Raw genomic sequence first — 25,611 nt, 5'->3', positions numbered from 1 at the left:
TTTGTTCTTTTGTCTTATCTCAAGATTAGTTCATCCATTAACACATCCTTTCTACACATAACAAATGACAATTTTGCCATTATTTAGAGGTGAAACGTTTAATAATTGGTGCACAGGTGGGAAATGTGAACAACAATATACTGCAACATTGGGATGTGATGTAGCTGGTTTTAGAAAAAAAATCTTTATCTTTATGCCCTTTATTAAATAATAGTAAAATGTAGGAACCTGTTGGGGTTTAGATGTGACTAGCGACATTGGCTGTTTTTGAAAACCTTGGACAAATCCTGGTTACATGTTTTTAGGTTATAGTATTTGATCTTTCCAGAGCTAACCAAATGCAGCTAGCTTCTATGTACTCACAGCTTTTCATACCACACTTATTAAAACATGTAAGCCTGATTTAGAAACATTATATTCAAAGTGTAAACAGATGAACTTGCATTATCCATATTCAATTTATTTTCAATCATCTGCTGGTCCATTTAACTGTTGCTTGGTAGCATGGTTGGCATCTGTCAGTCATTTCCATCTTCTACCTTTTTTTCCAGTTCTTGCTTCTACACATGTGTATGTCTTTTAATCATGTCATGCTTTTACAACGCTTACAGCATGTCTTTTTGTATTATATTTTACTATCATTTAGATGCATGCCACAATTGAAAAGAAACAAAAATTAGTTTGAATAGCATAGACACTCTTTCTGATACAGCTAATATAGCTGTTGCAGTGTCTTTTCTATTCAGTCTAATTCGCACTCTTAGATCACTATTTTGCATGTTTATGGTCTTCCATTATGTCAATACAGCTTTTTTTCTGATTGACACCCACTGACATTGTTGTGCTTTCTTTCTTTCCTTCCTCCACTTGTTCTTTCTGCCTGTGGCTTGGGCTGTAGATTTGGCTGTACAGGGATGTAAGTATCACTGTAGATTCTTTCATTCACGCCCCTCAACCTTATCACACCGGTCCACCTATACATCCATGCATTCAACTGTCCTGATGTGCATCAAAAGACGATGCAGATCCTTGAGTTGCTGGGGCTTCTGCTGCATGAAAGATTTCACTTCATCTTGCCCACCTGCCGTCTTTCTTCAGATCTTTATGTATCTCGAAACCCTGTGCATTGCCCCAATTTTTCACAACTTCTGAAAACCTGGTTATGGTTTTTATTGGACTGATAGGTGTGCATGACGTATACAGTTGTATTGGAACAACATAGCAAAGTAATAATTAAATGTAAAACTAATATAAATAGTACAATGAGGACATTAAAAAGACATCTAGCCCGTTACACTAATGCCCAACTGCAGGAAGAACTAAACCAAAATCTTGTCAAGGTAGTAAAAAATATTTCTCCTAAGTTTCCAGCCAAGTAAAACAAAGGTTTGTGGTAAATAATCCAAATATTATCATAACATACTGATACTAGTGTTGTGCTTACAGGGATATCAGAGACCAAGTCACTACATAGCTACTCAAGGTAAGATAGAGATATTTAACTACATGGATCAATTCATGTTTTTCATAAGGCTAATGTTGATCCACAAAACATATTATTTATTTTATTTGCGTGTAGGTCCTGTTCATGAGACGGTGTATGATTTCTGGAGGATGGTGTGGCAGGAACAGTCAGCTTGCATTGTTATGGTAACCAATCTGGTGGAGGTTGGAAGGGTAAGTTGCTCATTTTCTTTTGGTTATCATGTGTAGCAAGGTTACATTATTTAAAAATGCTTTGTTTTGTTCTTTACACACAAATCTTTAGCAGAATAATTTTTTTTCTTCCAACACTTGAATTTAATCTATTTAGGGCAACACTTTATTTTGGCCATCTAAATCTAATCACATAGGGTGTTTTTTGTCATTTGTAACATAATCTTGACGTTTGCTTTTTCCAGGTTAAGTGCTACAAGTACTGGCCAGATGATGCTGAGGTATACGGAGACTTCAAAGTGACTTTTGTGGAGGTGGAACCCTTGGCTGAATATGTGGTTCGCACATTCACCCTGGAGAGGGTAAGTTGTGTTTTATCTTCTTCATAATCAAACTAAAGTCTCCTGAATTTATTATCTTGCCTACTGTGTTTCAATACTCTATCTGCATTGTATTGAAAACATAAATATAGATTTTTAATACGGTCATTTGCATTAAATTCAACACTGGGAAGCTCGAAAGTTTCAGCTCAGTGGCACCATGGATCAATATTTAATAGCTCAACCATAGCCTACCTGGCTACTAAAACTCCCTGTGTCTTGTTGCTTCTACTTTAACAAACCATATTTGTTTTCGTTCAGCGTGGCTTTAATGAGGTGCGAGAGGTCAAGCAATTCCACTTCACTGGTTGGCCTGATCACGGCGTTCCATATCACGCCACCGGACTACTTTCCTTCATCCGTAGAGTCAAAATGTCTAACCCTCCGTCTGCCGGACCAATAGTGGTTCACTGCAGGTATGACTATTCATGCAGATTTTTACATAGTAAACATACTGTTACCGCTTATTGACAACCATGGTAAAGATTAATCTTTTATTGTAGAGATACAATGTGATTGGGAAAAACTTAACAAAAATGTTATACCAAGGCATTTCACAAGACTTCACAAGAAAATTTACTTCCTGAACTCTTTTGTGTTAAATTATGGTTCTGCAGTAAAGGAGGAAATAATTTTATGCATTTTTACAATGAGGGCCAATAAGTGGGTCTAAGCATTGAAACTAGATTGCCTTTTGGACTTCTAGAGATTAAAATTAATATTGATTTTGACATTTTAAATGTACAACTTACCATCCATCTTTCTGCAGTGCTGGGGCAGGGCGCACAGGCTGTTTCATTGTGATTGACATCATGTTGGACATGGCGGAGAGAGAAGGAGTCGTCGACATCTACAACTGTGTAAAAGCTCTTCGCTCCAGGAGGATCAACATGGTACAGACTGAGGTGACTGCATTACCCATCCTCCATCTGCATCCTCTCCTTAGATTAGACAGAAGAAAACCCTCACCTTCAGAATCAGCCATCAGCATGGTATAGATGGCTAAGCTGTAGGTAGATATCTAACCTTTTCATACACAAGTCATCTTATTACAGTTAGAACATAAATAAGGTTAAATTCTGATCAAAGGTGCCTGGAATAAAGCTTTTCTTGATTCTAAAATCAGATGCACCACAGTTCAACAGTTTTTAGTTCAACAGGCTTATGTTCTGTCTTATCTTAGAGGGTTCATATAGCTGTTCATTGGCTATTTCTTCATACCAAAAATCTGTTATTTGCTTAAAAAGTTTCAAATGTACAATTTTCTGAGCAGATTGATACAAAAGTAAGAAAAGCCACCACATAATTTCATTTCATCCCATCCATACATCCATTTTCCATGAGTCTTTGGTCACATACAGCGTCTTCATCCTCACTTTCACTTTCACTTCAGCTTTTTTTGTCGTATGCGTGTGGGTGTTTCACTTTTGCAGTATTTATTATGTCTTTTTTGTTTTAAATATTCAAACGTTCTGTGGTTTGAATCATGAACAGGAGCAGTATATCTTCATCCACGATGCCATCCTAGAGGCTTGTCTATGTGGAGAGACAGCAATACCCGTTTGTGAGTTCAAAGCAGCGTATTATGAGTTGATTCGCATCGACTCCCAGACCAACTCATCACACCTGAAGGATGAGTTCCAGGTAAACTGGGATCTTTTTGCTTTTAATCACAGACCTTTTAAGTTTTTTCCTGTGTCTGTTTAGAAACATGAGGTGAAGTAATTTTTTTTAGGGGGAAGAGCTGCTGATCAAGTAAACATTTGTTTCATCTATCACTTGTATTCTTAGGAGCCTGATTCATTTTAATTACCCATGTAAGCCTTTAGTGTTGTGTTTATGGTAATAATGACATTTTCTTCTAATAATCTTACTTTTTCAAATGTCTTGCTGAAAAAATAGTAACTTCTGAGTTTCAAATCTAGAACCTCAGATCTGACAAATTGTCACCTAATATTGTAAAATGATAAAAGTTTAAAATATATGAATGCTCTTGAAAGCGACTAGGAACTTGTTTGTGTTCACATGCTTCGATTATTTAGTTTTTCCTATTTCAGGTTGTTTACTAACAACAAACATTGAAAACTGGGTCCGACTTGTTTTTTGTTGAGTCAGAGGCTCAGCAAAAAACAAAACAAAAAAAAAATCTTTATAAACAGTTAATTTTCGGCAATGCTTATTACTTTAATGTACTTGCATCTTAAGGATGTGTGTTTAAATTCATCCTTTCTTTTCTTTGTTGCCAGACATTAAACTCAGTGACTCCACAGCCTCAGCCAGAAGACTGCAGCATTGCACTGTTGCCTAGAAACCAAGATAAGAACCGCTTTATGGATGGCCTTCCTCCTGACAGATGCCTGCCCTTTCTCATCACAATAGATGGAGAAAGCAGCAATTACATCAATGCTGCTTTGATGGATGTAAGTCGAAGCCTCATCAAATGCACATGATGTATAGGAAGGTTGTGTTATTTTCAACTAATGTAGCAGGAGTAGTTTGGGACATGGTGTAGTCTTTTCATAATTCATCATTGTGTAAAAACTGAAGAGATGTGTTGCTTTTAACACATGATTAAGAAAAGTAACATCAAATCTTTATATAAAGTATTAATTTGTCCCAAACTGCAGTCATTTTTTTCCGTTGAAAATGATACAGACTTTATAAAGATTACAGAGTTTATTAAAAAACTGAAACATTTGCATATATTTTCTACAGATATACACACACAGACTCCCCCTTCCTGTTTGTGTGATGCTGTGTTTGTGGTTTTAGCAGCAGAAGGCTAGAGACAAATCCAGGTTCTAAAAAGACCGACCACTAGCTTCTCTGGCCACCACAAAAAAAAATTCGATTGCTCTGGCAACAGTTGACATGGCTGTTTCAAACGTACCATCAGCTAAAATACAGCATTGGTTCTGCAGAAATTTAAGGATGAGATCAATTTATTTGATCGTTTTCAATTGGTCAGAGACACAAAAACCACAGTAAGGGGTGGGTTGCAGGTATGTCAATAGTTTCTGTTATTAATAAATTGAAATACAAACATGTTTTTTTGATACAAATGTGGCTTCTCTCCAGCAAAGCTGTTGGAGGACAAAATGCTGCAGCCAGTGTAAAACTAATGAGATTCAGATGTTTATATTTCAAATTTAGTCACTTACCTCTGGCCTCTCTCTAACCAAGCTGTCAGAAGAGTTCCAGGTAATGGGATATGACTTCAAATCTCCAATACTGGATTTGTTTCATGGCTTCAGTGTTTCAGTGACCGGTTTCATGTTTTACTCACAGACTTCATTGTGATACTAGAATCTCATCATTATCATAATTTCTTACCCACCAAAGTCATTCATGCTTCTGTTCCATGTGTAATCACTCATTCTCATCCAGAATAATGTTGGGCTCATTTAAGTTTCAGTTCAGTAAGTTCATCATGTCAGAAACAGTAATAGTCAATAGTCAGTTACATGTCAGTGTAGCTAGCATTTTTACATTATCTTATGTGATCTTTGTCAAATATGCTTGCTGAACTAACTGAACAGAATTCTAACTGACTCCTTTAAATGTAAATAGTACATTTGGCCTGAATGTGTTTGCATGCTCCCCTCCCTCGCAGTTAAAACCCACTGCATGATCACCTGACCAGACATCCCCCTTTTTATTATGCTTCTGTTCCATCTCACACACTGTGCTGCTTGTTTTGTGTGTGGAAGAGAGAACAACAGTGAAATGTCAGGGACAGATGTCTAATAATGCTGTGTTTTCTTTTTCTGGGAAAGTAACATATCAAATAATCAGTTTTGTCTCTGGCCTGCAGAGCTACCGGCAACCTGCGGCATTCATCGTTACCCAGCATCCTTTGCCCAGTACAGTTAAAGACTTTTGGCGACTTGTTTATGACTATGGCTGTACCAGTCTGGTGATGCTGAATGAGATCGACTTGGCTCAGGTAAAGCGCTTTTGATTATAATAAATGCCCCACAAACTACACAAAGTACACATGTTCAACCACACTACCAACATAAGAAAAATACAGAAGAAATCCCTGATGTCAAGAAAGTATTTAGCAGGTGAAGGGAAATTGTGTTCATAAGTTCTTATGTCCTCAAACAATTTCTTAATTAAACATTTTTTTCACACCTATGTTCCTACATAGGGTTGTCCTCAGTACTGGCCAGAAGAGGGCATGCTGCGTTATGGTCCAGTCCAGGTTGAATGTATGTCTTGCTCGATGGAGTGTGATGTCATTAGCAGACTCTTCAGGGTCTGTAACCTCACCAGGGTTAGTACAGTGATTTGATTCATGTTAACTTGGCTCAATATTTTTTGCCAAATTCCCCAGCAAATATCTGCTCATGTGTGACAGTCTTTTTTTTTTTTTAAATATTCCAGCCACAGGAAGGCTACCTAATGGTTCGTCAGTTCCAGTACCTCGGTTGGGCCGGACACAGAGACGTTCCTGCATCCAAACGCTCCTTCCTGAAACTGATACTTCAGGTCGACCAGTGGCAGCGGGAGGGAGAGGAGGGAGAAGGAAGAACCATTGTGCATTGTCTGTAAGTTAACAGCACATCAACTCTTCACATTTAGTTTTAAAAGGACAGGTTCAAGCTTACAGTAGTCAGATGTAACAATTCTTCAGTGGACAGGTCTTCTTTTTTATAGCAAGTAATAATTTGTGTCAGAAACCATAATAAGTTCCCTATGAAAGGATCCAAAACAACACCTGAAACATTTTGTGCAGTTTTTGAGGTCAAAATGTAATATTTTCTGCATTTTGTAGAAATGGCGGTGGGCGTAGCGGAGTATTCTGTGCCAGTAGCATTGTGTGTGAGATGGCAAAGAGACAGAACGTGGTTGATGTATTCCACGCTGTGAAGACTCTGAGAAACAGCAAACCCAACATGGTGGATACTCCTGTAAGTTGCCCTTAAATTAGAATCACACATACACATGCACACCAATAATACGTGATTAACCTACCTATAACCATCTGAGTTAAATGTAGCCTTAATGCATTACTTTGTTAATGTTTGCTTGTTCAAATATTTTTATTAAACCAAAGGAGCTTTGGGTGATTTAAATGGTTTTCTACCTGTTTATGTAATAATTCAGACCCTAAGCTGAGGTACATCCATCAGTTTGTGTAACTTGATCACTTCTGTTTTACTTATGAATTGCTACAACTTGGGGGTAGATTCCTTTTCCCAGCCTGCTGTGTATGGTCTTTGATGATGCTACCGCTGGTTTTTATTTTACTGAGTTTTTATTAACTCGTTTTCCCATGCACTATAAGTTTATTGAATATTTGTTTCCATTTTTCCACAGGAACAGTATCGATTCTGCTATGATCTGGCTCTCGAGTTCATTGAATCGTCTTAAGAAGAGCAGCGAAGTTCACAGGAAAGTGAAGATCTTCTGTTCTGTTCTTGTATTTGATCTTTTGCCTTTGCTTGGTCCTGATTTCCCTCTGTCGTGTTCTGTAGCATCAATTTATTTTTTTGGCTCGACAAATGGTGCAATCAAAGTCCGCTCTGTACAGTGTTGTGTGGCAAAAGGAAATCTTCAGACTTTTAAATAAGAGAGAGATGACGAGGACTGCAGCAGAAGATGTTAATGCTTTTGAATCTTTATGCTTATGGTACAGCGTTTGAGTGCCAGTGGGGTTCTGTATGATTTTGAGCCCCAATTTAAATGTCAAGCCTCTCGACCACAAACCCTTTCCCCATGAACTCGATGCATTGTGTTGTTACAGCTGCAGTATTCAGTGTGAACTGTAGATGTCTCCCTTCCTTTGCGAAGCTGTAACCACTTTTTTTTTTTTTTTGTTAAAGTGGTGCCATGTTCCCATTTTCACGCTGATTTCCGAGTATTTCATCAGTGTTGAGTAATTCATCATGGTGATGTCTGAATATTTGCGGTCTGTAATTTTGTACCAGAACAAAAAAACCTAATGTTACAGCCCAGCCAAACTCTGTGGATGTTTTTGTTTCTTTCTAGGGCACTGTCATGTTATTGTCAGGTCACAGTGAATTCTGAGGTTTAGCACCATGATCTTTCACCAATTTTGTTCCTATTTTAAATTAGTGACACAAAACTGTTGGATAACAGAATATAGATGAAGACAATTACCTTTGTATTAATACGAGTTTACAAGTTTTATTTTTTTCCATTTTGCTTCTTGTTGTATCATGTACTAATCTACTGAATATAAATGCTGAAGTACTTTTTCTACCCCAAATTGTAAAATAGATCACTTTTCATCACAGTTATGTTTGTTTTAGGGCTGGGCCCAATGCATTTTTAATTAATCCATTTTACAAACAGAGCTTCACTAAAAAAAAAAAAAAAAAAAACAACAACAACAACACACATTTAGGCAGAATTTAATAATAAAAGAAATTAATTTCCTCTATTTTGGAAAACACACAGATTTATATTTTTGCTTTCGGTTTGGGCCTGGAATAAATTGGAAGTGAACTGACCCCAGGCTTCATTTGCTCTGTGCACTGGTGGCCAACACTTTATGTTTGAATATTATTATTTTGTAGCTGATGTTTATTCATAAGCCAAAGACTTTGTGTAAATATGTCTATACGGATGAAGCACATTGTTTGTATTTATTGTTTGTTTATTGCATTGCTTGTAAGAACAATCATTTTTCATTCCATGTTCACTCCACCAACAGCGCTTCTTAAACTGCTTATGGAGATGATCAAACTCGTCGTCTTCATATGGAATCATGGGAGTATTTGTTGAGCCTATTGTGGATCATCATGTCAGATATCACATCTGATTATTTGAAGTCCATGAAAAAGAGTTTAAGAATCCCTGATGAAAGCTGTGTATTAAAGCTTTAGGAGTAGTATTCAGTATTTAGGTGAAATCCAGTAATATCGTTTTTGTTTTCTTTTTAAGGTTTTACTGTAAAGTTACTTTTTTGATTTTCTTTTGTGTAAAAGCCCACTTTTCTGTTTGTGGTCAGTAGAACATCGGTGCATTTGAGTGCTATCGGATGATGACCTGCATCTTGTACTTCTTAGTCTAGATGAGCTGTTTGTCTTCATCCTTATGTCCTGATTAGCATTATGGCTGAACATACAGTCAGTGATGTCAACAGGCTTAGTTGAGGACACATGGAGAGCTGTAATACATGTACATTTATTGTGCCTAATCATTTGCATTTCCAAACTGAAACAAGCATTTTTGACCTTGACCTCTAGCAGGTCTTTGTTCAATGCGTTCTCATGGACGATCAGTGTTTTCAGTTCCTTGAACCTGCATTTATTGTTTAATCCGTGAAAGTGCTTCGTTTGAGGCTTTAAGAGCTTAACAGATGGAACTTTATTGTAAATAAAAGATCAGATGTTACACCCTGTTTCTGAAAGTAACAATGGTTCAATTTAAGAACATTTGTTCTATTGCAGATGAGAGAAAATGTAAGAATAAACATTTGTGATCAAAAAAATGCTATGGTTTTCACAGAAGAAGTGAACATTAGCCTTCAGTTTTCTTTTTCTACAGATTTCTGATCTGACCCAACAAAGTTGCAGAAAATCTAAAAATGCATATCCATACTTTTAAAAAATATATATTATTGGTGTTTTTGGAAAGTATGTACAATACAAAAACCCTTAATTATTCAACTTTGGGGACACTGAGTAATAAAAAAAAGGAACAGGATTTTTTTCTTAGGAAGTTGTTTCCCCAAAGAAGAGAGAAAAAAGCTGGTGTCTGGGTGAGAGGCCAGTCTAAAGATGACATCAATATTCATGGTTCATAATTATTCTTGTCTGTAATGTTTGGCTTCTTTGCTGTAATAAAAGACAGTTCTTTAACTAAAACCTTTGGGTTCATGGCTTCTCAGTATCATCTTCTGATTATCAAAAGTCATAATCTACAGAAGACCTTTGCAGCAGGTAGGTTTTGAGATTCATTAGTTATATCTAACACAAGATAATTACAGGTTTACTCTGAGTTGCTGCTGTTATAAGATATGAAACTACATTTTTTTATATAGTTATTGAGACCTGTCTCTTTGCTTAAAATGACAGGAAAGAAGTGCAACAGCAACGGAAGTAGACAAGAGGTCCTGTGTGACTGGAGGCGTCTGTCAACTCGACAAGCTTTAGTCATTTCCTCAACAATTCTGTTATCTAAGAAAAAGTGGCAAGAGAAAAAGAAATCCGTAAAAAGTCTTGCTTACAGACGCATGGGTGACAGAAAATGTATGAGATGCTCTGGACAGAGCTTTTTCTCTTATGTTGGAAAAACTGTAGCATTAAAAATGTTGAAAAACCATCTAACACTAGTTGGTAGAGTTTAGCAATTGTGTGCTTTGTAATGCTAAAAAAAATCAAGTAGCTTGAATAATTTTCACAAGAATTATATGTTACGTATGATAAATATTCTCAGAAGAAACAAACATCCACTTCTGTAGCGAAATGCCCATATGACATCTTGGGGAACAGCAGCGTCACTGACAAACTTCTGTTTTGCTACCTGCTATAAAAAAGTGACAGTATTGTTTTCTTCAAAAAGTTTAATTTGCATAATTATTTACAACAGATGGTTGGTAGTACTTAGGAAGCAAAATATAGTAAGTCACATTCATAAAGCAAAAAAAAAAAAAATCATAAAAACTGTTGGAACAATTTCAAAACCTTGCATTTGGAAAAAAAATGTACATTTAATTTTTAGATGAACAAATCTAGAAATGAAATAGTCATCCTAAAGTAATCTTGCAAACACAAACTGATCCGTAGACTGCTGTAATACTGACCAGCAATGAATCACTAATTAATACAATCATTTACTATCCTGCATGCTATTATAAAATGTTGACAAAGAAACATTAAACAACTAAAACAGGGTCAAGAGCAGAAAATAGTTTCAAAGAAATTAGGCCTAAATTATATATTTATATATGTATATTTCTGTACAAATACTTATTTGGCATAATGTTTGTCCTCATTATTGATATATTAAACAATTTTAAAATAGAATTAAGGTAACCACAAACCTGTATATACTATCTGATGGTTTTGATGTCATTTTAGTTTTTTTTTTGTTTGTTTTTTTTTCTACCCATAACCCACAGCACATTTCTCCACCAAAGGCAAACAAAACTGTCTGGTCTATCTCTTCATAAAACACTGAAAAATATGTTTTCCTTAGCAGTTTCATACTTATACACAAAATATATCCAAATTACATTATGTGCAATTCTGGCAGAACTGTTATAATATGACTAGTATTCGTGCCCCTCAGAGTCAGTGCTGGATTTGTACATTTAGGCAGGCCCATTACGCAGATGGACACTGAAGCTGCAACAAAAACCCCCAAATATAATAAAATAAAGTATACAAAACAAACTTGTGGATATTAATCCTAATGCTGCCTGGTGAAAAGAATAGTTTGTCGATTCAGTGTTGATCTCTGACACCACTATGTCTTGTGCGGGAAATATTAAAGTAGCACCTCTCCTAGCTTAGCATAAGGACTTGGAGCTGGCTAAATTGCTAGCCCTTTCAAAAGCTAACCTACTTGTAGAGCTTTGGTCAAAAGTTGACATGCAGTCATCGTGATGATGATGTGTTTGAGTCGTTCCTTTCTCCACCATAGAACAAAATATTATGTAATGTTAAACAAGAACTGGGTGCACAGGTTTGAATTTATTGTATATTTGTTTATATTCTTCACAGTCAGAATTATACATACAGTTTTAAATATATACATGCACTGGTACCAATATTTGACAAAGGAACTTTTAACATGTTGCATCTTGACCACAGCCATTTTCATGTACCCATAAACAACATGAGAAAATGTTTAAGTATTTTTCTGGATTCGTTATCCTGCCGTGGACCTGCCGGTTAAACATGGTCCACAATTTCACAGCATGGTTTAGGTCATAGCTTTGAGACCGTTTCAGGGACCTAATTTAATCTGCTCCATTTATTCCCCAACTAATTTCACGTGTGTTTTGGATCTCTGTCCTGCCAGAACACCAATGCGTGTCCAAATTTCAATCATATGACCTGATTTGCAATGTTCAGCTGCAAAGTGTTTGGTAAGTGATTGGGATGATCGATGCCTACAAAACACATTTTGGTTTCTCTGCAACTTACTATGGAAAATCTACCCAAATAGCATCTGTGCGTTGTGTTGTGTGCACATGAGGGCTTAAGTATGTATAATTCTTTCTGGATTAAATTAAATATCCAATTCAAACTCAGGCACCCATCGATTGTGTTTAAAAGGCATTGATGTATGTAATACCATCAATACACCATCAAAAAGAAAAATAGCTCAAATAAATCACTAAAAGCTAAAACATAATATGACATTCATCCCGATGATGAGTTTAGGCGACCATTTGACTGATACTCTTTTACCACCTAGTTGAATACCAAGTATTGGTTTTATATGTTTGTATTTATGTGGTAGGCTAGCAATTGAAAAAATAAAAACATCTTTTAAACAAATCAATAGCTTTTCTAAATTCACAGGCGATGTGTTTCACAGAAGTCTTTTCTGATCAGATAAAATGAAATAGGCATACAACCTATTGTGACAAACTATTCTTTAACCAGCTAAGGAATCATCAAATATTCCTCAGACTTCAGAAACCAACACAAAGACACCTGTAACATTTAAATGAGGGTTATTGCTTGAAAGGCAGGAACACTCATACATACAGATGAGTTTTACATGAGCCTCACAGTAAATGTTCATATTTGCTTGATGCTTGAAAAAAACAAGTTCTGATGTCATTGTGTGAATTTTGAAGACAACAAGAATATTGTAGAGCAACAATGTCGGAAATAATGAAAGTTGAATGAGTTTACAAAAATCCTCAAAATCATGAGCAGAAATTTTACTGAGTAGTTGAGAAAATGCCATTACACTGCTGATCTAAAGTTTATGTGCATTGGATGGTTTTGGTGTTTACTAATTAGTCAAATATTAACATAGAATAAAATGAAATCAACATGTGATACAAGATGGTTATTTCAGCACCTAGACATCTGTGAGGTTTATCTTCAGTTAAATGATCTCAAATGTGGTGCTTTTGATATGAATAAAAAATATGGGTAGCAACTCTATAAGGACCTATTCTTGTGAGTCCTTGAACATTATTGTAAGATATTTAAATGTTAAACTTTTTTTTATATATCAGTGTAAACTAAGTACCAACTGGCAGCTTAACTGTATCCCATTTCCTTCTGATGCATTTATCACAATGTACATGGTGCCTTTAGCGGTCTGTTGTATGAAGTTCAATCTGCACAGAGGCCTGCAACCTCAGCCACCCTGCAGAGGCACTGCTGCATAGTACACAGGCATGAAAAGGCGTTCACGTGGAGCTTATAACTGCTCCTAATAACGTTCGCTAAAACACTCGACCATGAGGTAAATAGCTCCAGGCCAGCCTGTCTGTCATTGTAATAAAATACTATTGCACTTTTGTCAGCTGGTCCAGTCTCCAACTCCAGTATGCACCGAGATTTCAAAATGGGCAAACAGAAGGTGACAGTAAAGACACTTATGAATGAAAAAATATATTCTGAAACCATTACCTTCCTTTGATTAGTTTTTAAAGTGGTTTTTATATACGGATCAAAAAGCTTTTTAAATCATACTAACACATTTACTAAGAAGGTCTGAACCAAATACATTGAATTGTGACCAGAATAAACGTCTGCAATTTTTTATTTTTTTTGATGTCTTTTATCTAGACTATGTTGTGCTAAATCAGGATAACTGAAACAGGCAAATATAAATGTTCCACTTTTAACTGTGATCCAACCAAGCATATAGTTTCCAGCCCTTTATGAAGGTACAAAGGTCTTGCAGTCCTTTCACAAACCTCAAACCAAATCATTTGCTCAGTCCTAAGAGAATCAAACTGTAAGGCACCTGAGGATTTGTCATGTACATAGTTGCCAAACTTCTAAGCCCCATATAAAATGGTTGGGAGGGTGAGGAGAAACACAGGAAACATTTATAACAACTCAAAGATAATGGTACGAAAATGGCACCATGATATTATAACGTCCCTGCAAGATACTACAAGAAACACTTTGTGTGATTTCTGATATTGTAATTGTGTATCTTATACCTCTTACAATGTGTTACTGTAGATGCGTAGTTATTTCCAACAGTGTCCCTGCAACTTCTAAGAACATCCTGGTGTCAGGACTTCAGTCCAACTGTTAAAGTAGCTGAAGTGACATGATTTTTCACTCAAAACACTATGAAGTTGTGAGTTTATTTCCAAATTATCCTTATCACTTTTGCATCTCAGTCCCACCTCTTTTAAAGTACCAGAACACAGTGTCCCAAAGGAGGAAAGATAATGACAAATTTGACTCAGACCAACTGTTACGCAAGTAAAACAGAAACACGAATTTAAAGCTATGAGAAGCTCAGTTAATCTTAATTTCATTTAAAACCTGCACTGGCGGTAGAGACCACCAGATCAGCAGCAGTAGACATGATGGAGTCACAGTTTGCAGTCTGTGGGAAGTAGACTTTGTCTGACTTCAGTCAGGTGGAAGAGCAGTTAGATTGTAAAAGTAGCCCATCGACCGTTGCTCAAATGAGAGAAAACAACTGTGGTGTTTTCAGCAGATGCGTCCTACGAGATGAGTTGCGATATTGATGAAGACAACCAGGGAGAAATGAAGATGAAAGACTAAACAAGAAGTAAAGCTTCCGATGACAGTAAGAGTGGCCACTATGATCTGAAAAACCTTTTTGCATAAGTTCTCACATTTTTGGGAAGCGAATGTGTTCATTGAAGGTCTTGATCAAATTTTAAAAACATAATGTGATAAATTCACATGACATTGTTTTAGTGTCTAATTCAAACATAAGAAACACAACCAATCTCAAATAATGCTCAAAATAATTGAAAAATGGCATTGTGTGTTTTTTTCCCTCTCTACCACTCTGCCGAACACAAATCATTTTACGCAAAGTAATATAAACAATAATGTTGAAAAAAAAATGCGACCTGTAAAGACTAAGCCCTTACCATCTTAACAGTTTATTGTACGTCCATAATGCACTGTACTTATCGAGCAAATTTATCCTGTTATCCCTTTATTCTATAGTGGGCACACATCTACAAAATATAGCAAGATAAAGTTTGGTTTTTTTTATTATTTTTAAATTTTTTTGCTTAAATTAGATTTTTAAAGTAGTTAACACAACCTGAAATAAATAATGTAAAAATATTTGTAATAAGAATATTTATACCTTATATACAGATCAGTAACATATCTGTGTGATAGACCAAGACATTGATTTAAAGAGGAAGGAATGTGGCTTTAAATTTTTTTTTTTTAAATAAACATCCGAAAAATGTTGTGGTAATTTTCTATCTACTCTGATAAACCCCTAAATAGATTTAGTTCAGCCAATTTCCATCAAATAAATACAGCTGTGGAAGGATTGTTTGTGGATAACAATTTTTAGTTGACTTTAGGTTTTAACTAGACCTTTTATTGGAATTCATAAGAAAAGAGCTGAATAGAAATGTGTGCCAATTTGCAGATTTTTATTACATTTTATTAAAATATACCATCCAAGGAGTAGAAGAGTTGTACATACTTCTGTAAAGAACTGTAGCAGAGTTAATGATATATCTGAAAAAAGTTCAATCTATCTACTTTGTTGAGGCATTTTTTGTGAATTCATTCTAAATTTTCTATGTTCTAAAAATGCTACACTTTTTTGTGAGTTCAGGCTCAATACCCAGTTGCTTATTTTATGGGCTAACAAAATTCAACTTATTAAAAAGTAAATATATATAGTTATTTTTATCTATTTTGTACTGGAAATTAAATATACAACAATTTGCATGGAAAAACAAATTAAATCAGTACACCCTGTCATCCCGTTGTATTTATTTGAAATTTTCGCAATCGCCGATGTCCTGGAACATTTTTTGCATCAATGTCGTCTCTACATTCATTAGTGTTTTGGTAAGGCCATAGGGTAAAGGTTTCAGATTTAGTGCACTCATCCTGGAGTAAAATAGTCCGGCTCATGATGAGCCTCGTTGCCAGTAGAAATTATAATTAAAAAGTGTCGTCATCCCTCTTGACTTTTCACCACCTCATTCAGAGAATGCAGACTGCTCCCCACCGCTGAACGTGTTAAGATTAAAACAGGAAACACTATGACCGAACATGATCACAGTGACAATATCAGCATTTGTTTTAATTACCCGAGGTTGGACTGGCAAAGCGGATGAGTGGGAATGATCTGGAAGTGTGAGGAAAAATAAAAACATGAACCATGATGTATCCTTAATTTTATTTTAAAAGTTGTTGAAATGTCAAACCTGTTTTCTCTCCTGCTCAATAATAATAGTAATAATAATGTTATTCATCTCAATAAAACTCCCTTTTTCTTTATTCTGGGCAACAATCTGAATTAAAACAACTGTCTCCTCATTTAATTCACTGAAAGCAGCAACATTGCAAAATTAATTGTGTCTAAAGTCACACTCGACCATCAGGGACACTTGTCAATAAATCTCAGTGTAAAAAGTACTATTATTTGTGTGTGTGTGCATGCGTGTGTGTGTGTGTGTGTATGCATGTAGGACTGGGTGAGGGACAACAGTTTTAGAGTAAAAAGCAGCACCATTTATTATAGTAACTGAATATTGTTAAAGTGTTATTTGCACCTGTTTTCCCTAGAACTACACAAGCAGATCAAACTAGAACAGAAAGTCAGATGCAGTGCAGAATGGAAACTCTCCATCTAAGAAATATTATTTAATAACCAGACAGATGCTCTGTCATATCAACCAATGCCTGTTATTACCAGAAATAGTAAATGTATAGCATAAACTCTGAAATTAGTCTTATGATAGATACTGTAAATAGAATTAAAAGTGTTAGAATCATAAAAGTTTACTTAAGAGTGGCAGTAATGCCATTAAAAAAAGAAAACAAGGTGCAATTTCTACAACTTATATATAGATATATATATATATTTATATATGAAATTCTGTAGTAGATTTTTCATCTCTGTTCTTGCAATTCAACTGCAACAATATCACATGAGCGTCATAAACTACATTTCCCTTGGAAATACAAACATGAATATTATAAGGTGCAAAATGCATTGGTTGAAATAACCTTTTTCAGGCTGTGTAAATCTTTTTTTTTTTTCTGTTAATAATTCATATTTGTTCTGCAGTGGAAATGTGGACAGCAGCTAGTAATTCACACATCTTTAAAAAAGTCCCAAGACTGAGTGGTATTGCAGGGATGGAAATTATTTTTGGATGGATTCTTTAGTGCTATTTAAAAAAAAAAAATCCTAGCCAGCAACAATGGTTAATGGCTGCAGCACAACTGATTAAAGAACAATCAAAGGAAATGTGAAGTACTTGCCACATCAACCATGGCAAATTGAACACGTTATTTTAAAAAGTCAAACTCTTCTTCAGGTTTTCATCTTGTTTAAAACAAAACAAAACAAAAATACCGCAAAGAAATAATATGGTAACTTTGAGTGATAGAGGAAATATAAAGGGTGTTTTATGATGTAAAGCACTTTGAAATGCCTTGCTGAAATGTGCTATACAAATAAAATTTGATTGATTGATTGATTTTAGCCACAGACCATTGTTGCAAGCAGGGGAAAGTAGAGCTTTGTTTCTCTGAATGGGGAAAAAGAAGTGTTTTTGTCCTTTGACACAGTTTGGGAACAGCAACAATTTCGGTGAACCAAAACATACAAAAGAAGTCTTAAAATTGATTTAATTCGGCCAGCTGTTATTTTACTTTATGTTAGCTCATTCTCAGCCATTGGCAAATGTCCCTGTGATCTTTAAGATACACTTGGCAAAGGTAGATGTTGTGGACATTAACAACCTCTGCATTTATTGTGTTTGGCTGGCACTGCGTGACTTTTAACTGAAGAATATCAAATGAAAATTGAAAAAATAGTTTGCCATATTATTTTTCCAGATTTCTGGGGTTTAAAAACATGGTCAAATATCAGACTCCTATGTCTTTAAGATGGCTACGTTTTATCATTCATCACTGTTGTCATCTATGCAACAGGGGTAACAAAATCTTTGCCTAGTGTATTTTCTTGTCAGGGACAGCCAGGACAGCATGTAAAAAGATTCAGCAAATAGGAGACAGAGGGCAGATGTTGTGCCACGACCTGCTGGTGTTAGATGGAGATAGACTACAGGAGCTAAGGAGGATTGTGTGGACCTCAAAGCCGCGTTTGGGCCTCTGGGATATAGATCTCAATGCTGTCCGCCCTCTCCGTGGCTGAGTTCTGTCTGAAAGAAGCTGCTCGTTTGGCAGCCATGAGGCGTCTGCGGGCTTCCTGTCGCTGGCGGTCCTGGAGGTCAAGCGAGCGCTCCCTCATCACACCACCACGGCCCCTGGCTGGCCTCTTTGGCAGAGGTGGGGGCCACTTTTGCTCCTTGGGACACATACAGAATTGATTACACACCTGAAAATAGTCTATGTTTATTCCAATTAGGAACAATTAGCTTATATTCTGTGGTGCAATCTTTGCATCTTAATGGGAATTACTCTTCATCAACATCTTATACAGTGCACGTTTCCTCCGTTAGCATACAAATTACAAAAATAGACATAAAAAATGACTGTTATGTGAGCTATTTGTGAATTAATAGCATTTTTCACACCTTTTAGTCTGTCGCAGCGTATAACTTGGATGATAAAAATGTACTTTTTCACACATTTAATTAATCATATAAACACTTGAAACTGAATGAGAGGTGAAACGGCATATAGAGAAACATCCAATTTTTTTCTGACAAGCTAATATTTAATCCGATCAAACTCTTCCTGTTTACGTTCAGCAAGGATTACCAAAAAATCTTTCTTTTTGCAAAGCGATCTGCAAATACATGTCCGTAGTCTTGGGGTGAACTTCAGCTTTAAACTATATGATTTAGGCCAAACATTTTGTGTATCATTGCACATATTTCCCACAATGCATTATTGGAACTTTGACCCACTGATGTAATGAATGAGGTTTGTTGCCTGTCGTTCTGGACTGAGACCAGGCAATTGTGATCATCACTCCCAAACACTGACTCTGTCCCTAAGCCACTTTGTAATTAATTTGGCAGTATATGATTTGGGCCATTTTCCATTTGAAAGACATATTTGTGTCCAGCCTTTACTGTCCTGACTGACGCCTTGAGTTTTTCAGAGAAAACTTTCATATAACATTCTTTACTCATGATGCCATCTATGATGTGCAGTATATGAGTCGCTCATGAAGGAAAATCCTCACACAATATCTTTTGCAGATATATTATGCCAACAGTCACCATAGCCAAGTATTTCAACTTTCATTTCATCAGACCACAGGAGAATGTATCCAAAATTTAAGCCATTTGCCCATGTGTGAATTTGCAAACTGTAATTTGTGTTTATATATTTCTTGCGGAGTGACCAAGTGGCCTCCGAGTCACTGAGTCGGTGACATGAATTCACGCCAATCTGACTGATTAGATGTCACACTATATGTTGTGTGTAACTCTAAAAACACTGTCAAATACACAGTCAGGACGAACTTATGCTGCCACTGTATATGAATTCATTGCTGTTGAATAATGAATAAATGAACACAACATTTTCGTAAGATTGTGACAGATTTCTGAGGGCAAGGGTGAGGTTCTATAACTGCAAACTGGTGTTGGTTAAAACAGGGCCTGCCCTGATCCAGTAAGGCTATGCATGGAACATCTGTGTCACTATGAGGGGTAAGCTCCACTGAGCCTGCAAAGTGCTGGAGGCAGTAGAGTGTTTATAGCAGAAAGTGAAGAATACAGATAATTACCCAAGTGCCCTAAATGATCTTGTTACTTCTTAAGTTGCAATTACCAATTAAATGGATGTCTTGCAGCAGTAGGTCTCTCATCTGCAAGCAGCACTTTCATATATTTGCCTTAATGTACGTTATGTAAAGAGTTCTTTAATTGAAAGCTTAAATAATCACAGTGTTTTGCATCTGTTGAAATTTGTTCTTCCCTTCTAGTAATAATTTGATCAAATTGGTAATTCCACCTTGTTCGAAAAATGCCAGTCATCTATAATGAAAGCCTACATTCACAGTTGAACAAATACAATATTTTCCTCAAACTTAGAGTTTTGTCTGCTTTGAGCTACATATTCAGTTGTAGACAGAGTTTCAGCCAGCACCAGGTTTTAATTTAACAAGGCTTCAAAAATTGCTTCTTGATGATTTGTCAAAAATAAAACAAATGCATTCATGTGAAGCAAGGCCTTCAACTCCCCAAAGTAATTAAGCTATAAATGCTGAAAAGGCAAAAATCTCACTAATACTGCAAGTGTGAAACACAACTAGGTGACAACTGGCCTTTCCATTGCTTCTCAAAGTAGTTTAAAAAAAGACTTTATAGCCAGACATGTTTCTAAAATGGAATGCTCTACAATATGTATGTAAGATCATGTACTAAATGTAACTCCAATCAATTGAAAATCAGTCGATGTCAATTCCAAAATTCCAATGGGACCACGTCTCATGGATGTTGTTTATTAGCAACTCCTCCAGGGACAGCATGAATACTCTTACTTCCCACACAGTGTTTTGGCAAAAATAGTTTACAACTGAAATCTGTGTTGGAATCACTTCTTGCCACAGGATTATAAGGCAACTGGATTTATTACTTGGCTTCAACGGAATCAACAGACCAAAGTTGGGGGACAAAGATAAAACATATTTAATGCCATAGCTATATTTGATGCATCTCTACGTTCCCTCCCACTCAGATCATCAAGGAAACTGCAACTATTGTTTGTGAGCATAAAATTTCTCAGATTAAAATGTGTTCATAATAACAATGTGACTAGGGTGTGGATTGCTCAGGTTTCAGACTTGCAGATCACTGATAAAATGTTCTTCTCTTTTCCTGACAAGTACTCACGTGTTTCTGTGCAAAATGAGATATTTGTTTAGTGTTGTCTCAAATTATTTGATGAATATTTTACAGAAGTGACCAAATGAAATGAAAGTGAAAGGGATATGAATACACATCATGGGAGTTGATAGTTGCTTTAACGGAAAAGCAAACTTAACCATCAGCACGCTAAACTAAAACAGATGCTTCCATCTTGTTAATACTCTGACCTCCTGCTAGGGTAGTGCCTAAAAATGAACGCTAACGTTAGAGCCGTTTCCTCTTCAGCTGTGCAAGTTCATCTAGAGTCCATTAAGACTAATTATTACGAGCGTGCGGAAGGAAATGATACCTTCTTTTCGGGGCTCTCCACCAGCTGCCACTGGTTGCTCTTGATCTGCTCCAGCTCATCAAACTTGGCAGTGACGTCATCAATGGTAAGCTGCAAAAGGTCCCAGAATCCAGCCAGGTCCTGAGATGTGGGTCGAGGCATGGCACTGGGGTCCTAGGAAACATGCAGATAAAATACGTCTTTTCTACAACTAACAGAAAGGAGAAGAACTCTCCATATTGTGCAAAAGTTTCAATCTCAGTACTTTTGTAGATATTCCTTGGGTTCCCAGTCATTCAATTACAGTTTGGTTTCCCAATTACAACCACTATGTGGCAGTATATTACCAGTGTTGATTGCTAGCTACATCTAGTAGTACACTTGTGTGTGTATATTTTAAACATGAGCAAGAGAAAAAACAAATGTACTACAATTGCTCTTACATGTTCTGTGTTGATTTGTATAGCATTTGAGATATTTGAAAATTAAACATTGGCTTTCTCTGTGTCATGCAATTTTAGTGTCAGAATTTATTCTTTTGTAGCAATAAATTAGGTCATCAGATATTCTCTTAAATATATGTGACCATGCAGCTGAATAGACTTTGTTTTGGGCCACACTTAAAACATAAATCACACATTTTCAACAAGGATGAGGTCATGTGGATAACAAAATTTATTAAACCAATATGTGTTTGGGATGAATATCCCAACTAAACCTATTTCAAAGGTATAATAATTGAGCCTGGATCTAATGAAAGCATGAATAGTTTGTTATGTTTTTTCTGCAGTTTTTTTAATATGTATATAAATATAACTGAAGATAGATATGTATGTAGGATCCTTTATGATTGATTATGAATAAAAGTGGACTACAGCAATTTAACTATAAATTTCAACTTGCAGAATATGATTTTAAAGAATACTGAATAATTATTCCACCCAGAAAAAAGGCAGCAAACGTCTCACTGCACAATCACATGCAAAAAAACAAATGCTAAATGTTCTAGGAATCATTCACTGATGACCCAGTCAAAATTTGCATGATCTTTGATTTATGTTTTTGAATGTCATCACCGGTTTTGAAGTTCTGTATTTTGCACTGTATAAATTTGAAGTAGCAGCACACAAAGACAGACAGAGATAGAGACAGCCCTGTGATCATTGCCTCAAACAGCAAAACACAAAAACAATGGGAGCTTAAACCAAGAAGTGTTTCATCAGCTCAAAAGTGAACAATATTTAGAGCCTTTTATAAACACTCTGCAGTCCTTCCACCATTCAAAGAGTGAAACAGACTCATCTGCTTCTCTCTGAAAGATATCTGAAAGCTTGGGGCAATCTAAGGCTTGTCACCACCGATGTAAGACCTAATTCATCATCCCATTATCTTTGAGGAGAGCCAAACAGTAGGGTTATTCAAAAGAAGGAAAAAAAGCACAAAGCAACACAAGTTATTAAGACAACAGACTTCATCCACCTCCACAATAATACATTAAATTTTTTTTATTAGTCTTATATTTTTGAGTAAGTCTGTTTCTCTCTCTTTCACTGTCTATTTCTCCCTTATCTGCAGAAACATTGAACTTCATATTCTGATATCAGCTGACTCAGGGGATAGTTAGCATCAGAAAAGGTATGAAGTATGAGCAGACGTGTCATGAGGGTTCAACAGTGAGAAGGTGATGCACTCCATTATTCAGACCCTGAGTTCCCATTCAATCTGCTGCCTCTGTGCATTAATTGATTGCCTCAACACAGGTGCTGTTTCCTATTGGAATTCCCCTTTCGTCAACCGTGGGTCAATAGCAGCAGAGTGAATGCATCACCATCGATCTTTGCGGTCTATTTCTGGAAAGGTGCACAAATGCAACATCAGGACAACTACCTGCCTAAAGTTTAGAGAGGGTGAGGCCAATTTACATGCAAATACTGCAAAAAAAAAAAAAAAAGCACAGATAAGCCTTGCTTTTCCTGTAAACAAAATTGATATCACAAGAATAAAATGTATTTGAGAATTGCTCACCAGATTCTGTTGGCACAGCCAGTAAAACTGCTGAAACTTTTGAGACATTAATAGCTGAGCACTCCCAACTGCACTCCGGATTTTTCCTAGGACTGGAAGACACACACAAATTTTGGATTTATTACCAATAGCTTGGCAAAAGACAGAATGATGAGCAATTGGCTTTCAGTCGGTCACAATAAGCAAATCAGCTCAAAAAAGTGTGTCACAACTCTTGTCAGGATCACTGTTAATATTACAAATAAATACGGTGGCTCCACTGATGTGACATTGACGTCAGAGAGCAAAAACCCCAGCTGTCTCAGGGACACTCACTCTCCTCTGACAGGTCATGTTCCTCTGCTTCTCCTTCCATCTCTTTGCACCATTCCTCAAGCCTCTTTGTTTCATTGTGAAGGAGTTGCATGAACCAGCTCCCATCCCTCCGGAGGGGGGATACTCGGCCTGAGTCGGTGCTCTCCAGGCTGGGTTCCACCAACCAGGGTTCAGGCTGGGGGCTGGAGCGCCCACTGGAAGGCCGGTAGTCCTCCCGATAGCTAAAAAGACCCTGTGTGCGGACAGTTCGGATGGCTCCATACTGAGTTGGTGTGCTGGGCTCAGAGTGGCGTCCGAAGGCGCCACCGAACTGCAGGCCTTTGTCCTCCATGGAGGGAAAGCCTTCCAGCTCCAAGTCTGCTTGCACCGCCGTGGTCACACTGTTGGAACGCTTGAACCTCCCGTGCCTAGCAATGATGAGAAGAAAATTAAAAATACCAACTTGAGACAGAAAAGGACAAGTATAATGACACTTTCACCTGCATCGCATACCTTTTCCTATCTTCCACCTGGATCCCTATGGAGTGAAACTGAGGAAGGCCTTTACTGTCAGCCTCAGAGTCTGTCATAGTCTCCACCTGGGAAATTCACACACCAATGTAAAAATGACCCTCATTTCCAATACAAATACACATAAACATATTAATTAACAAGGATTTGCATTAGCTAAGAAACTTGATATGTTATTATATTGATATACAATTGTACACGTAACATTTTGTTTACATGCTCAACTTCAACCTAATTATCAGGTTTTTTAAAAGTGGTTCCATTCTCCATCTTGTTATTGATCCAATTGTAGCAATGGATTACATACAGGTGTACTTCGAAGACAAATACATCGCACTGCATTTTATTTAGGGTTATCAGAATAAAGAAGGCTGAATGCAAAATGACTGTCAAAGTTTGCAAGTTTTTATGTGCAAAATACATTTTGAAAATGAGTTATTGTAACCCACCTAACCATACATTTAGGTTCTACTTTTTTTGGTTAATCAATGATAATCTCAATAGGTCTGCAGTTATAACATGGGAAAATACAAAAAAAAAACATACTGCATATAAATTCTTAGGTATATTATGTTAAAAATTTACTTGAGTTAGCTTTTCTGCCAAAAATGGCAGACAACGTCAGTATATTTTGTGAGAAACTTCAGTTGTAAGTTTTACTTTTCAAGGTGCCTGGAACAAAAATTGAGGCTGCTAGATCTCTTGTTACCTGTATACCAATAGAAGAACGTGGGGTTTTGAGGTACTCCTCAGCCTTTGATACCAGTACTGCCTTGTCACATGTCTGGACGGAGGTGTGACTTCCCACCAATGCATGCCTCTGGCCTGCCGCTGATTCCATGGCCATGGTGACTGCCTTGGTGCTGTCCAGGCTGTCCGTGGAGCTGTAGATAGGGCGTCCAAGGCTATCCGTGGTCCACAGACCTCCTCGCGAATGCCTGCCTTCCGGGTAGGCATCCTGGGTGGACTCTGTACTGCTCTGGGCTGTCACAGAAATAAGAGGCTTGGTGGTGGCGCGGGGGGGCACAGGAGGTGGGGTCTTCTTGTAACTGGGAGGATATGAAACCGCTGGACAGCAAAAGCAGGATGAGAGAAGGGGGGCAAGGCAAAATAAGGGTAGAGGGTAAAAAAAAAAAGTGATAATGAAAAATGTGGCCAAAGCTGACAAAGGCAAATGTTGCAGTTCACCACCATCACGCATGGTGTGATAGAGGGACCTCATTGCATGATGAGATATCAGACATTGATTTAGCAGTTAAAGCAAGGTGAGTGTCATTAAGGTGGAAAATAGCAGCTTTCATTGGGGAAGAACAATGAAGGATTATGGAAAAGAATAGATAATTCTGTGGAAATGAAATTTTGATGATAATTCAGCTAGGCTAGACCTCAAAACTGGACTGAATTACGGTATACTGACTTCATTTTGTATAAAACGCTGCTCTTGCTTTGTA

General features: G+C 36.8%; 2 protein-coding genes across 16 annotated transcripts in view; one reads left to right on the top strand and one right to left on the bottom strand.

The window, feature by feature from the left end:
* Nucleotides 1-9,877, top strand: part of ptprk (protein tyrosine phosphatase receptor type K) — a 99,388-nt gene extending 89,511 nt beyond the window's left edge. For 6 of the 15 annotated variants that reach the window (XM_055054193.1, XM_055054194.1, XM_055054196.1 and 3 more), the window contains 14 exons: nucleotides 899-916; nucleotides 1,447-1,483; nucleotides 1,580-1,677; nucleotides 1,902-2,018; nucleotides 2,298-2,452; nucleotides 2,806-2,941; nucleotides 3,531-3,680; nucleotides 4,283-4,456; nucleotides 5,220-5,237; nucleotides 5,851-5,982; nucleotides 6,190-6,315; nucleotides 6,426-6,589; nucleotides 6,817-6,952; nucleotides 7,362-9,877. In XM_055054193.1, coding sequence (XP_054910168.1) covers nucleotides 899-916; nucleotides 1,447-1,483; nucleotides 1,580-1,677; nucleotides 1,902-2,018; nucleotides 2,298-2,452; nucleotides 2,806-2,941; nucleotides 3,531-3,680; nucleotides 4,283-4,456; nucleotides 5,220-5,237; nucleotides 5,851-5,982; nucleotides 6,190-6,315; nucleotides 6,426-6,589; nucleotides 6,817-6,952; nucleotides 7,362-7,415 — 1,515 coding nt within the window. In that variant the 3' untranslated portion in view covers nucleotides 7,416-9,877. The remainder of the gene's footprint in view (nucleotides 1-898; nucleotides 917-1,446; nucleotides 1,484-1,579; nucleotides 1,678-1,901; nucleotides 2,019-2,297; nucleotides 2,453-2,805; nucleotides 2,942-3,530; nucleotides 3,681-4,282; nucleotides 4,457-5,219; nucleotides 5,238-5,850; nucleotides 5,983-6,189; nucleotides 6,316-6,425; nucleotides 6,590-6,816; nucleotides 6,953-7,361) is intronic. The other 9 variants (XM_055054204.1, XM_055054202.1, XM_055054200.1 and 6 more) reach the window with 4 other exon arrangements.
* Nucleotides 9,878-10,574: 697 nt separating this feature from the next.
* LOC129375257 (disks large-associated protein 2-like) overlaps nucleotides 10,575-25,611 on the bottom strand; it is a 90,887-nt gene continuing 75,850 nt past the window's right edge. The window contains exons 8-13 of the mRNA XM_055054215.1: nucleotides 24,870-25,228; nucleotides 24,143-24,228; nucleotides 23,651-24,057; nucleotides 23,336-23,427; nucleotides 21,332-21,484; nucleotides 10,575-18,503 (exon numbers count right to left, since the gene is read on the bottom strand). Of these exons, the coding sequence (XP_054910190.1) occupies nucleotides 18,288-18,503; nucleotides 21,332-21,484; nucleotides 23,336-23,427; nucleotides 23,651-24,057; nucleotides 24,143-24,228; nucleotides 24,870-25,228 (1,313 nt within the window). The 3' untranslated portion in view covers nucleotides 10,575-18,287. The remainder of the gene's footprint in view (nucleotides 18,504-21,331; nucleotides 21,485-23,335; nucleotides 23,428-23,650; nucleotides 24,058-24,142; nucleotides 24,229-24,869; nucleotides 25,229-25,611) is intronic.

The sequence above is a fragment of the Poeciliopsis prolifica genome, unplaced genomic scaffold (genome assembly GCF_027474105.1).
Source record: "Poeciliopsis prolifica strain line A6 unplaced genomic scaffold, Auburn_PproV2 SCAFFOLD039, whole genome shotgun sequence".
NCBI classification, from domain to species: Eukaryota; Metazoa; Chordata; class Actinopteri; order Cyprinodontiformes; family Poeciliidae; genus Poeciliopsis; species Poeciliopsis prolifica.
This window is presented reverse-complemented; position numbering and strand designations above follow the sequence as displayed.